We start from the raw sequence: 14791 nt of genomic DNA on the forward strand, positions 1-14791 counted from the left end.
CCGCTTTAGGGACGTTGGTATACATCGAATTGACGTCAAAACTAGCCAGGACTTCGTCTGGCTCTATCTGAAACCCAGCTACTTTTTTCTTTAGCAAAGTCATACGAATCTTGGATGTGTGTGGGTGACTTGCCGGCAAGTGGTTTAAGGATACCTGCTAGATATCTGGCCAGCTCATGTGGTGGTGAACCTATGCCATCCACTATTGGTCTTATGGGGACACCTTGTGAATTTTCGGTAACCCGTAAAGGCGTGGTTGGATTGCACTTTTTGGGTACAATCGATACCACTTGCCTTGCCCTAGATGGCTTATCACAGATCTTATATACCTCGCAACTTCAACTTTACTCTTATTCATGATTGACGTGATCGTTCCGTTACTAATTTGTCGGTAAGGACCATCAGCTATGTGTTGTCTAACTTTCTGAAGATAGTCACTCTTATTCATGACGACTGTGGCCTTACCTTTATCCGACTTTGTAATTACTATGCTGTCTACATTTTTTAACGTGTTTAGGGCTCTTCGCTCAGCTGGTGCAATGTTTGGAACCCATGGTTGCTGGGACTTCAGGACTGTGACCAACTGTACACGTAATTTTTCCGCTTCCGTTGAAGGAAGCTTCTGGAATACAGACTCAACACTAGGGATGATCTCTTCTGCCCTTATAACGCCTTTACTTACTGCAAAATTCAATCCTTTCTCTAACAGACAACGTTCCTCTTCACTTAAGGATCTATCTGATAAATCGACTATGCTACAATAGCTAATGGATGACTTACTCTTCTCTGCTGTGCTACTAGAACAGCGAGTGGTAGAAAGCAATTTCTCGAAATTACGTATTTGCCTGTCCTTGCACTGTTTACCTTGAGTTGCTTTCACTTCCTTCGCTTTGTTATCCAGTAATTCGAATTCAGCAGGCGAGAGTGTGGACTGAAGATCATGGTTGAGTTCATTGTTGACTGCAAATTCTAGCATAATATCAGTTGTGACGACGAGTTTTGCACATATCATATCACCTAAACTTCTTATTAAAGGTCAGCGTCAAGTTAAAAGGAATTGTAAACCATATGGTACGCGAACCTACCTAGAAAACCAAAACGTTTATAATTGTGAACGGTTCCGAATAAGAACACACTGAGGGCGTTAAATGCGTGATTCGGAGCGTGATGCTGAAGGAGCTGCACAATGTAGGATGTGGAAGGGAAGTCCATAATTTGGTCGTCGTAGGAAATTTTGAAGCAGATTGAATTTTGGTGCTACCGTTGTTTTAGACACTCATTTCTTGCGACAGCTTGTTGTTGCCCGGCGCTGGCTAGGATACCGCCTAGCAAACGTTTCTGTACTGCAGCCCTTATTACAATGACAGATTAAACCTGGAGTAAACCACTTGCGGTGATCCTAGTTTTTTTCACTGTCAAGCAGAATACTTTTAAGAGCGGAGAAACAAACACATGTGGGCTTAATGCTTTCCTCAGGACGCCATCAGTGTCAGTTAACCGGTGTAACACAATCTAATCTAAGACAGAATTTCGGTTGCTCTAACTTGATCGTTCTGGAAAGAAGTCGAGTACGTTGGTGACCGTTTGTGGCTGCGCGAATGAATGCAATGACACAGTGCGTATTGGTCGGTGTGCTCAACTAATCGCGACTGGTGCAGTAACGCTCACGTAATAACTAGGGAGTGATTTATTCTGGCCAGTTTGTGACTTAGTCAAGCAACTACTCGCAAGTCACCAAGTCGTTTATATCAACTCGTCATTCGTACTCACGGAGAACCAAGTCGTGGCTGTGAAACATAAATGGACTGTAAATGTGCGATCGGTTTTGACTGTTGCTTTCTACAAGAGCAGAGCAGGTTAACTGTAGCGGAGACGCATCGAAGAATTACTCTATCCTCGCTTACTTTGTGGCTTTTGTCTTCTCCGTGAAGACGACTCAGTTTCAGTGCTGTCGCGGATCGCTCCTGTCAATGATTTATGAACCACCGCAACATTGACGCAGTGTTGACAGAACGCCAGTTTCACTGACGAACATAATTGGGGGCGTGTGATTCACGGGGCGGTAATCGTTTTGACGACTGATATTCAAGTTTTCAGTTGCTCTCCAATCCTCATCCATCGACAACAGAGGTGGATTCGTTGCCTGAATGTTGGAATTGTGCAGGACGTATCTGAAACCCTGCAGACAGAGGAGATGACGGTACTCCATATTTTCTAGATCCGATCGGTTGTTTACTCATTTGGGGCTTTTTCCCCTTGGCTGTAGATGGATGAGTTCTACCTTCTAGGCTTGTCTAGCAATAGATTGCTATGCAAGAATTTGAACCATTCGTTACATACAAGCTGATCTGATGCTAATTGCTTTCAACATTCTTCTTCTAGTGGTGGCTCTTGGGATACAATACGCTCACACGATGATATCGAGTTCTTCCGGCAACAAACAGGCGCAGCTGGCGTCATGGTTTGTCGCTCCGCAATGTGGAATCCTGCGATTTTCTCCCCCGTTTGTCCGGCGCCCACGTTACATGTTCTTATCCGGGAATATTTGTCCCTTGTAAGTACCTTGTCTTTGAAATTATGACGTTAATGAGGACTCATTTAAGGCCTCAATCCGATTGGACGTGCTGCGCAAAGAGCGCCTCGTGTTTTAGCTGGGTGAGCATTCAAGATATTGAAGTACTTTCTTGATACGATGCTTCTCATAAGGTTGACCAGCTTTGATTGACACCACTGACACCGTTAGTTTTATCTACGTTACGTGAGAATTGGTTTCAATGCTAATTTTTTGTATTACTTCCGTGTGCACTATCTGCTGACACCGGGAGACGATACAGCCCAGCCCATAATCTAGTCGCCAGGTGGTCCGCCAAACCCACGCTTCTCGTTAGTTCGACCCTCTGTTAATCTTCAAACCAGCAATTCATTACTCCACATTCTGATCTGCTTGACGAAAGATAAGCATACAAAGCCTTGTTTATTTTCGGTTAAGATAATTTGTGGGCTCCCAAATTATTTGCTACCGACCTTTGTAGTATTCCGAAAATTCCGATTTAGGGTAGGAACAAAGGTGGGCTGACGAACATGTTTTTGGCAAGGTCTTTTCAAGTCATATAGTTGCAAAGACTAAGGTTGCAGTGTCTAACATAGTTTAACATGGAGCATTGTGTACATGAATGGGAAGTCGAGTGAGAGACGACATTGGCTACCTTTCAAGAAATAACTGGTTCCAGTCACCTGAGTTTGTCAATACAGTCAATGCTGTGCTTGTGTTCAGCACAAGGTGTGTTTATGGGAGAGATGAGTTGAACCATGGCAAGTACAACATGCGAACACGGCGTTTTTGCCAACAAAAGAATCAGGTCGCGATATCATATGACGATAGCTCCAGCCACTGCGATTATGCGTTGCTGTACCGATATGGGTTGTTCCAAGTGCTTCACATAATGAACTTGTCGGGGAACCCGTTTTCTCAGAATCGTAAGAGTTACGATTTCCTGTTCCAGCGTATCAACAGAGCATATTTTCTCCGCTCTGTTAGGCTGTGGATCAGATTCCGTTTCTGCTTTAGTGACACGAAGCTGGTAAAGTTGATATATTTCACGGACCAAGTGGGTTTTGTGTAAACCGATCGTTCCAGTGTACTTTCGTGACGTCGTTCAAGGCCAACATCAGGGAAGAGGAAGAAGTTATCGGTTTCTTCTTCCGAGATGCATTGATTGGCGGTGTGGGTCTTATTAAATTCTTGTTGGGGCAATTTCATCTCGGTTTTATTGTTAAGAACTTTGAAAATGTCGTCCACGTATCGGCAGTAGAGTTGTATCGTCTTTATGCTTGCTTTAAGGGACTAGCATCGAACCCAGTGATGAGACCATGGGGACAACATCGATTTGACGATAGAACGTGCTACTGAACAATAGTCGCACATTCAGTTTGCATCGCAAGAGGAGTTCTCGCAATTCGTTAACTGGAATTGGCAACTACAAGTTCGCTTCCATGTAATCACATAGGTAGTTAACCGTTTCAATCAAGGGGGAGTTAGTAGATATTGAAGTCACGTCCAGTTAACGAATCCTTCAGTTCCATGTCCTTAAATTGTCTCTTAAATTGTACTGACACTTTTTTTGGCGTATTGGTTCCAGCATTTTGATGAGCCACTGTGCGATTTTTTGATAGAGCGAGTTGGGCATGTCTAGAATCGGCCCCAGTGGGCAGATGGGTTTATGGATTTTCGGCAAGCCACATAGGCATGGCGTTGTTGACCCAGTGGGTTAGACTTTCTCATAGGTTGTCTTAAAGATCAAACCGTTTGCTTTAAGGCGTTTCAGGAATGTTACCAGTTGTTGCTTTATCATGAGCGTTTTATCTTTGTCGTTGACTGTCTGACTGAACTTGGTTGTGGTCGCCGGAATGTCCGTCATTTTGCGTGTATAATCAGTTTTATTCATTACGACCATTCCGGTCCCTTTGTCGGTGCGGCCGTTGATGAGGTCATCTCGAGCATATAGCTCTTTCAATAAGTCCATGTGTTTTTTGTTACGATGCACTGACGGTCGAATTTAAAACAGGTGTATTGATAATAGCAATTGACGTAGTCCAACTTGCAATATTCTGGGTTGGTTTGACTAATTGGGGATAGTTGTCAGAGTTCTTCAGGATGTCTAGCCTATCATGACCTAGTTTTTCAAGTTTGGAGGTGGAACGTGCGGCGACATGCCCCTTGTGATTCAAGCCATTCTAGTGTTCCTACGGCAAACCACTGTTAGGAAGTTAACCTCTGGTCGGGGTCTGTCACCACCCTCTCTCTGCGGGTTTCACTTTCCTGCAGTATCCCAGTTGTTTTACGAACATAAGTTGCACAGAAAGATGCTTCTCACACTGTTCGTTGTGTGATATAAATAGCCCTGACTTCTTATCTGTATCCTCTCGTAAACGAGAGATTCAGCTGCGTTCCAGGTGAGTCCCTCGCCAAACCAAGTTTGTTTGCAAATTAGTGTATTTCGCTAATTTTGCGCAATTTGGGCCCATAAGGCTGACAGAAACTCGTTCACTGCGCCTACTTGATGAGCCCCAAGAAGAACGAAACTGGCCATGGGGTGTCGAAGAATTTTCAGCAACCTTATGAGTAGTACATTACAAAGATATACATGTATCAAGATATTTCAAATATCGTAGCGACTGAAACATGAGGCGGCCTGATGCAGCGCATTCAGTCGCCTGAGAAGATCTTAAACGAGAGATTCAGCTGGGTTCCACGTGTGTCTCCCGGGAAAACCAAATTAGTTTGCAAATGAGTGTATATTCGCCATATATCCACTTTACTTAAAGGACTAAATAGCGACTAAAATTCCAAATCCCCTCATATCGTCAACAAGCTAGCAAAGTATCAGCATTTCGAGTTAGTCCCGCACAGCTTTTGGTCTGGGCTGTGTAGTCTATCACCAAACCTGACGATGAGGTGAACCTCAATCCTCTGGTTTAAATTCGACCATAGAGGGTATTAAGATTGACCCAACTGCCAACTTTGGTACACCGAGGAGTTTACGCTCATCATTGTTTCTATACGTGATGTGGAGATTTGAGGTTAACCACCCAAACAACTCGAAGGACAATGGGACAATGAGGAGCAATAACAGTAAGCTGATTCCTATGCTACGAAAGAAGTCACGGTATCTGCATAGGGTAATCCGCAGTTGCGAGAATGTGCGCATTGTGGCTCCGATGTTTATTTAGCATTCTAACAGGCTCAAATAAAGAGGGTTTTATTTGAACTGCAGAAGGATATGATACATTTGGTCTCTTGCTTCAAAGGCTATTCGTTTGCCACATATGAATAAGAGCTTGTTCCATCCCCATCCAAGTAATGGTACCTTCTTTCAGAAGAGGTTGTTTGGAACGTGTCGTACACATTGTCCTTAGTTGAAGACAGGAACCCCTATGCCTCGACTCAACTGGCATTTTAAGCAATCCCATATGTTCATGGCACCTAACCGCCTTGTATAGTATTAAATTTCTTAGAGGTACTCCTCACGACAGTCACCTAACCACCTGATACGCTTTATCACTCCAGTTCTGTGGGTTAGTTGCCCGCTTTCGCGGCCGGATACTTGCCACAGTCCAGTATGCATTGAAGCTCTGCTCGGTGGAGATTCCCTGTATTGTATTATTCTGTGCTCTTTATGTGCTTACTCCCTCGTTTGATGAAAGTGGCTTCAGGTAGGTGTTTTAACTCGATTCGGTTGCGTGCGACTATGTTTAAATGCTCGGAGGTGTCCGTTGTGTACTCGTTGATTAGTGGTCAGATGCGCTCATTGTGAGGACGAGGTTGAACTCCAGTTTGGACTATGCACTGCCATCAAGGTCTATTGAACTAAGCGCTACTCAAACCTAGTGTGATTTTCCACGATAGCTTTTCAAACAGGATTTCGGTGGGTTGTACAGGTTGATTTTCTGGTACAAATCTTGTCAGTCATTAGGCCTGGCAGCAGTCTTTGTCGAAGCGAACAATGTGGTTTCATCCACGAATCCTTTATCTTTCCTGCATCTACTGAGCCAGGATAAATGATTTTTGTTGAGTAACTAGCGGATCCAGAAGCGGAGACTTATAGCATTTCATGTGTTGGTGCGTTACGAAGTCTAGTTAGTCCAGTTATAGCCTCTTTGCTTGTCCATCATCAGTCGCCCATCATTTCCGAACATTCTTCTGATATTTGCAGGCTGTCCGATACGACCATCACATAGCTGGTACAAAGTATTGCATTCAGTCAATGCTTCATCTCGAAGGGGAAACTCCACTTTTTCTGGCAACGCTGGCCGCTAAGGACCTGAAGGATTTGTGGTAGGTTTTGCTTTGACTAGGCCTAACTGTCGACATCAGATTTAATTCTCATGTCAAAATAATTCTTTGTTCGTATTTCCTTTTTGAAAGCTACTCTGCTTTATATAGCAGAAACCGTTTCTGTACTCATTTTATTTACTGAACCACGTTTCATCTCAACCTTTATTGTACGATTTTTGCCTAGCCTTCTCTTTTCCGGGTGAGGACTCCTGAAACGAGCAAAATTTCCAAGACCGAAAGTCATTTCCATTTACGGGATAGAAGTTACTTTCCAAGACACATACTTTTGAGGACAGCGTCCTGTTAGAAAATCATTTGCCACATATCTGCCGACTTCCAAGGGCGGGTTTCGATTGTCCGGAGGTGCTAACTAGCAGTCGTGCGTTTTGCCGTGGCAGTTGTCCTTCTGGATGCTGTACACGCCGTTAAATACTTGGCACACTAATTCTTAAGGTAGTATTTTGCTTATACACTTTGGCTATTCATCAGTGCGATATGACTTACTTTAACTTTGTAGCCTCACACGGAAGTAGTGTCTTTGTATTACGTTGGTGGACTTCGTTAGCCCAGACCTGATAACTTTCGAACATTTCGACGTTATTAGTCCGCCTCCTCGCTAACTCGGAACCTTGAATATCGTAACTCAGTTGTCACTTCGACCATGGCCCGAAGAACCAAAAGCGGTTTCAGAGGATCTGTGTTTGCATGGTTCTACACTTGGGAGCTGTGGCATCCGCGCAACCCAAGTGCCTATCCTGGCCCGCAGGCCTTTTCTCGGCTTCAGCTTGGTCCCACCGTCAACATGAGCCGGTTTGTGAGATTTCATGATCCAAATTAAAAACGTGTTCAAGTGTTTTGGAGTCTCCTCTGTGTTTTTTTTACCAGGCTTTACTGGATGATGTGCGGAGCGCGAATAATAACATCCAAGCGTTAAACTCATGATCACACGAATTCCTCTGTGCAGACTTCATTTTCGCCTCACAAAGGCACAACGATAATGACTTCATCCCTGAAATTCATATCCAGGTACAACGGTCTAACAAGCACTGTTTTTCCAGAATTCATTGATGCTGATCAATCCACGACATGCTTTAGTTTCACACAGGCACTACTCATCCTGTGTATGCTCAACTAGCATCTTCTAAACGTTCTGAGCTTTCTCTGTGGTAGCCATTTTCCGCACTTACATCTTTACATAAGTTTGACTCATAAATTGCTCGCATCTTCTTCGGTAAATAAATGATTTCCTAACTTTTGGGTGCATTCTTTCGTCATCATCTCCTGCGGTACTTGTGATTGTTCATTATTATTACTGAAAATTTTTCCTCTGGTGATGCCTAAAGCTTGACCGACTTGGTGGCTCATTGTATTTAATTTTCACATTACACTACTTTTGCTGAAACAGTAGTCGTTTATATGTTTTCGTGAATAGTCACACTTGGTCTGTTCCGGACGTCTACACTGTTGAAATGCAGCGTCGGGCCGGCATTCGTGATTCTGCGTCTGCGAAGCGTGTGTCTACGGAGACTGTGAATGAATTCGGCGATGCTGCCAAACGTCCCCGTATAAACGATGATCCAGAGCAATTAGATCAGAATGGACATGTGATCCGACGAAACATCCCCTATGAGCGTCGGTATTGGCCTCTCCATGGCACGTCCCCTAAACAAATTCTGTACGAATATTCTAACAAGACGCGAATTAAAGCTCCAGAATTTCATACGGTAAGTTCTGTGTTTTACGCGAACGAATGGCGTAGTTTTCGAATGTCCTCGGACTATTTCGTATCGCGGCCGTGTTTGTATATTTCCTCCAAGATATGTGTAGCATACATATCCCTATGAGTCATTTTGTGTCCTGTTTTGTACCTTCGAATGAACTATTTGTGAACAAATTAAATGGGACGAATTTCTACTTGGCTTGAAACGGTAGCAGCATGGTCGTTGGTTTGTTCACGGGGCTTAGCGATTGGGTTGCAAAGGTTCGGTCATCAGTCTGAGCCGCATTGTGTGTTGTAGGTGAAATTCCGTGGGCCTGTATAGGATGCGCCATTGCTTCCGATGAACGTTCCTATTGGGTTTTTGGTTGACTTGTTTCCTATTTCTGGTTGACGTCCAGGTTCCCGTTAGAGTTGACCTCTTCGGTCCCATCGCGGCAACATTTGTCCGCTTACCTCTTATCTATTCTCACGTTGGTTTGATGCCCCGTCCCTACTTGATGTCTTCATTAACACGACGGTGCTGCAGTGGCACACATCCAGGGTTAGTTTCCTTGTTACTTGATCAAATAGCTGTTGACCTGCCCTTCTAACTTGGCAATTGACTTGCAAACGTTCCCTCATCATTCAGGGTAAAATCATTGGTACGCACCGGAGTCAACAACATTTGAACACGTGCCAAGGTTAATTAACATATGGCAGTTAACTGAAATTGTTGTGGGTCTCCGTGCTTCTGGACGCTGGTTCGCGTGTTTTTATGCCCAGCCTTTAAAATTTCTTCTGTTCTTAGTAACTGCTGCAAGTCCAGACAATATCGACAAAGGAAAGACCGCATTGGTTGTTTGGTCTTGCTGCTGCGGTTAGGGTAGTTTTTTCTTCAAACTTATTTTTTGCAAATGCAAAACAAACATCCTAGAAGCTCGGCGCTTCTGGAGAGATTAACCTGATCCACCTAGAACCGTACCCTTTCAATTCATTACTGCACGTCAAGAACTGCTGTTTCAGTAGGATCACCGTATCGCTCTACAGGCAGGCGAACAAAGATGTGGCGAAGAAACAGAAAAATCTAAGTCTCAAGTTCACGAGGATGTTGATTAGTCAGAAAGCTAATCAACAAAGAGGGCAATAGGAATGCTTACTTCAGACACCGCTGATAAAGGGAAGTCCTGGTAGATTGGACGCAACGGAACGTTTGGTGATTGCGGAGAGGGTGAAGATGAGCGTCATTGAATGAAGATATGCGAAGTCGGAGGATATTTCTAGGTTACCCAGGCCGAGCATTGGGTGTTGTTTCGACTTTAAAATCTAACCCACGTTGCAACGGTTAGTAAGGTTTACTTGGGGCTCCTCCTTGAGACGAGGTTATAATTTCTGACTCAATTTGCTGCATGAGAATCGCATCATCATCATCGACAGCATGACATCAGTGTTCAACACCTATGCTTCACTGCCGTACAACCATGATTTATTTGAAAGCCTTATTGTAAAGAAAAGAGTAAAGGTAGATGGGGAAGGGGCTTAGTACTAGCTTACCACAATATATTCCGAGGTGCCTATACCTCCAGACATTCACTCAGGCAACCTGGATAGAAACTGACAACAAGAACGCCACTGACATCGGTTGGCAGCCATATATTGTTGTGTCTCCAACCAGGCGCACTGGGGATCACGCGGTCTCTATCCTGGAAGGCGAGTAGCACCGCATAGTCAGAGGATGCATGGAGTAAGTCATAGTTATTTTATCGCTGATAGTACTACGCACAATAAATGGTAGCACCACCAAGTTGACATGCTGTTTTCCTGGAGATAACGCTTTTCTGCCTTCACACTCCCATCGTAGAAGTCAGTACAATTTTGCCTCCAGACTGCCTCGTATTACGAGTGTTCGTTATGTGAGGGTTCAGTGCTGTTCGTCTGGCTGAGCCCCTTGCCCTTCCTGGTATGGTTGCATCTTGTGGAACAAAGTCTCAGACAATGGCTGAGACCATTGTAACGCTGAAGCTCCTGTTGGACTGGACTTCTGAGCAATTAATTTTTTCGTGCGAGGTTGTTACAGCTGGATCTCGTAAGTTCAGTTTTAGTCTTACGCTACAATGGGCTTTCCGTTGTTTCCGTCTTTTAACTTCTCTATAACATTTCCTCGTTCTATAGTATGTCCGTTTTACATTCTGTTTATCCACAGACCGAGGACCGGGAATCCCGCCTGTTCTTTTCCACAGTCCTTTTTGACAATAAGCAATTCACAAACACAAGCGGGTAAGTGGACAATCAACAATTGGGTAATGTCTACAGTGCGGAAATGTGATCCTCGAACATTAGCTGGTTGACGATAGCTTCATCATCCGCCACGTGCTACGTATGCTTTTTACCTCTTTTCCTGCGTCGGATCCTTCTGCGGTCTAGTATGCAGATGACCATCACTGTCCCTGAGTGATTGGCTTGATGGATCGCTGTAATCTAATCAGTCAATTTCCCGCGCACACCCAGCCTCCCACAAACGTAACTGAAATCTCACTTTTCCCCAGTGATCTTGTTGTCTGTCCGTATTTAGGTGCACTTTGAAACGATGCGCACACTGTCTCTCTCTCTCCCTCACACACACACACACACACACACACACACACACACACACACACACACACACACACACACACACACACACACACACTCACACACACACACCCAGAACCACAAACGTCCTGGTCGTTTTCTGATGAACCACGTCTGCTGCAATTTTATGACATGAAAAGATAACTGGCCAAAAGCTGGTACAGCACGTAGTCATTAGCCATGCATTTGCTTGATAGGAATGAAATTTTTCTATCTAGCCGATTCGTTTCTTTTTTTAAAAGCGTTTTTCTGTTTTTTTTCTTCCCCCAAGAACGACTGCACTTACCCCAGTGGGTGGTGTTTTCTGAACCCTCTGAGTTTCCTGTTATTCCCCGTGATCGCAGCTCAGACAGTTGTCGTACTCATGTTGCGGGTTGTCTTTCGTCCGTACTATGTTGGTTCCATAAAGATGCGGCTTACATTGGCTGTTTGTTTATGTGTATAACATTGGCAGAGAGGAGTAGGATTTGCTGGATCTCCGAGAGGAAAACGGTTTTATGACTTCCGTTGCTGTCTTCTCCACGAAGAAAAGCATAACGTTATTGTTTAGCGTTGCCCGTCGTATAGGAGTACTGTGGATGTCGGTTCTGTGACGTGGTCGATTGCATACGCTGGGTGGATGTGAATAGCTGATATCCGAATATGATTTACCAATCAGCAGAACTTGGTCAGCTGGACACCTGCGGATAATTGGACAGTCACAGATCGTTTTCACGGAGTCAAATGTGGTACTGCCTGCTGGTCCTTGGCGTCGATGTAAACCATGAGGGAATAGGATCGCTGGACACGTCCAAAAGCCTGTTGAGAGGGATAAAAGAATGAAGTAACATAGTGTGGCCATCGGAAGACACGGGTTACTATCCTTTCTCTTCATACGTGAATACCGGGCCGTAAATCCATTTTGGAAAATGTGAAAGTAGGGAGTGCACAATAACGCAACGCATTGTTGCACTGGCAAGATCGTATTCCTTCAAGTTTGTGTTTTTCGAACAGTAGGATGTTAAGACAGCCCTCGCAGATTTGACGAGGACCTACTGTCCATTTAGGAAGGAAAAGCAAGGCGCGTTATTCATTGACAGGCTGGAACCTATAAGTACATCAGGTTTGGGTCTTCGCCAAGCCACAAAGCCTCGGGGGATGACAATCAATGAGTGTAGGCGCAACCAACCCAGTCTGGGAAATGAAACAGAGAGCAACCCACAGACAGTTTTTCATCCAGCCTGTTGTCCATCATGAATTCCAACCTATCTGATAGGATGTGATTGATGTGAATTAGTCTCACAAGGAGAGCTGATTTTGCATCAGACTGAGCTTGATTCCACTGACTCTTCCTACCAACATGTCCACGGAGCACGAATGAGGCCTGAGCTGGTCCTTATCCTTAGGCTTTCTCTTGGCCCTGTTTACCCTCCATTTCATCCTTCGTTTCTAGGAAAAGACGGGACAGATTCTAAGGAGTCATGCTGCTAGTTGAGCTCATATGTCTTGTGCGTGATGTGAGCGTGTAGGCCGTTCATTTGACTGCCAAATATTCACGTAGGTTCTGTTTACTACCTTGCAATAGCGTTCTCGCTGAGTGGCGCGCGCGGCAATCCGGCGCTCTACTCAACTTGATGCATCACCTACGATCAGCTACGATATCTCTGGAAAAGTTGGTTAAACCTCGTTTTTACGCCATTCATGGATGGCTTTTGGCTTCAGAGGCGACGAATGTATCGCTGGTTTTGGCGTTTATGATCTGTAGGCCAATATATGGGCGAAGTGCACCGAGCATCTTGAATGACTCGTTATCTGAAGCATACACGGACACTTATAGTCACTTGACTAGCCGCGCTTGGACCCATTGCCTTGATTTAAGGCTGGAAGTGCCACCTTGATCAAAGAGTAAGTTGTCCTAGAGGCACGTATCAATTTGCTTCGTGAAACCGGTTCATCGAATACAAATTACGATGAAGGAAGCACAATATCCAACGGGATCGATGACCTTGCAATCGGACACTCGTTCTTACCTTGTTAACTCACTTTGGTTGTTGTTCATTTGAAAAATCGAAAGTCTTGTTTAAGCATTATAGGCTTGCATGATTTGGTAGTATGGTACTTTCCACCTCAAGGAAGCACTCGTGGGAGCACTTGTGGAGTACTTAGACTCCGTTTGCCTCTGTTTTTTCCAAATTTCCTGTTCTTTCTGGAATGATTACTTCAGGTGTTCAACACTAATTTATCTGTGTTTCGTACATTCCAACGCAACATGATGATGGTATGATGATAGCTAGTTCCCATAATCGAGGTCATAGTGTTTTCACCAGTGTGAACTTGAATAATACTGTATAATAAATATCGTAAGTTACCCGAAAGACATATTCTCACAATCATGGAAAGCAATGCTGATCGTTGGGACTTCGAGAAATTTTGCCATGTGCTTTGCTTCATTCCATCCCTTTTAACTGTGAGCTGTTCTAACGAACCGTGCTGTCTGTACCCACGGCTAATTCTTTGGCGTCGGCAAGTTAAGCTCGGTAAAAAACAGCTCACTACTGGGATGAGTTGGTGTGTCAGCTGCGGTTCTGACACAGACTCTTTGGAGTGATAATTCATCTTCTAGAGCATTTTTTTTGTGATACTTTCTCTTGGGGCAATGAATCATCCATTTGAGGAACCAGAAAGCGTCTATGCGGTTTCTTGGAAGTTTGTTTCCTCGATAGAAGTGCTTCCGCTCAGGGTTTTCTCGTGCTTCTTTTGGGTGACTGACAGCTGTACACCGTAGGTGCACCGCAGATGATTTTTTAGTGATTTTTACTTTTCATAACTAATTAATCAAATCCAATCTCTACCTTGTGTATGTGGTTAGGTCTTCAACTCGCCTTTCCACTCATTTTTCCACACTTTTTTTGTAGCTGCAAGTCCAAGAAATGGTCAGAACAAGCTGCTGCGCTTGTCTGTCTACAGTTTTTGGGACTGTCAGATGGAAAATGCTCGGAAACAGATGTTCCAACATGAAACTCAGACGTTTATATCGTGGATCAAATATATTTTCTACGCACGCCTCTTGCTTTTGTGTCCCTCTTTGAAATAGCATTTGCGAGTTTCAAGGTGCTTTCATATGGTGTTGATTTCCTGGATCTTCTGCCTTAAACTGCATCATGACTGATTCAGAAACTGATTCACCTTCGTCGGCGTTTGAAAGGGTCAGATTCGTGGTTTGCCTTTGTATGGCCCCCATTTGTGGTTCATGACTTTCGGCACAATGTCTGTACATAGGGGCTGGTTTCCGAAAAGTATTTGCCAAAAACCTTTGAGGCATCACATCATCCTGTTTCGAATCTAAGTGAGCGAGATTGACGCTGTTCGATTCACCAAGCTGTTGAATCTGTAGGAAACTGCTGCTTCTACCTGTTAAGCACGTCTTTTTTGCGTTCACCTCTCTTCCTGATACTTCAGTGGCTGATGCGTTGACTATATTTGAAAACAAAAAATCAACCACTGGTTGTCTGCAATACCCACTTGAACCAAATGGAGTGGATGGGAGATGTCAACCATCCAGTGAGGAGACCTAGAGTGTCTGAACACTGAGTGGTTTATCTCCTAAATAGACTAACTGACATTTTACACACGGGATTCTGATACACGCC

The 14791-nt window shown here is 44.2% G+C and overlaps 1 protein-coding gene across 1 annotated transcript in view; it reads left to right on the top strand.

Annotated features, from left to right (window-relative positions):
- Positions 1-14192, top strand: part of T265_10495 (hypothetical protein) — a gene marked incomplete at both ends in the record, with an annotated part of 29856 nt that extends 15664 nt beyond the window's left edge. Inside the window, 5 exons of the mRNA XM_009176880.1 lie at positions 2383-2554; positions 6714-6835; positions 8244-8559; positions 10735-10808; positions 14057-14192. Coding sequence (XP_009175144.1) covers positions 2383-2554; positions 6714-6835; positions 8244-8559; positions 10735-10808; positions 14057-14159 — 787 coding nt within the window. The remainder of the gene's footprint in view (positions 1-2382; positions 2555-6713; positions 6836-8243; positions 8560-10734; positions 10809-14056) is intronic.
- Positions 14193-14791: the final 599 nt, after the last annotated feature.

The sequence above is a fragment of the Opisthorchis viverrini genome, assembly GCF_000715545.1.
Source record: "Opisthorchis viverrini unplaced genomic scaffold opera_v5_375, whole genome shotgun sequence".
NCBI lineage: Eukaryota > Metazoa > Platyhelminthes > Trematoda > Opisthorchiida > Opisthorchiidae > Opisthorchis > Opisthorchis viverrini.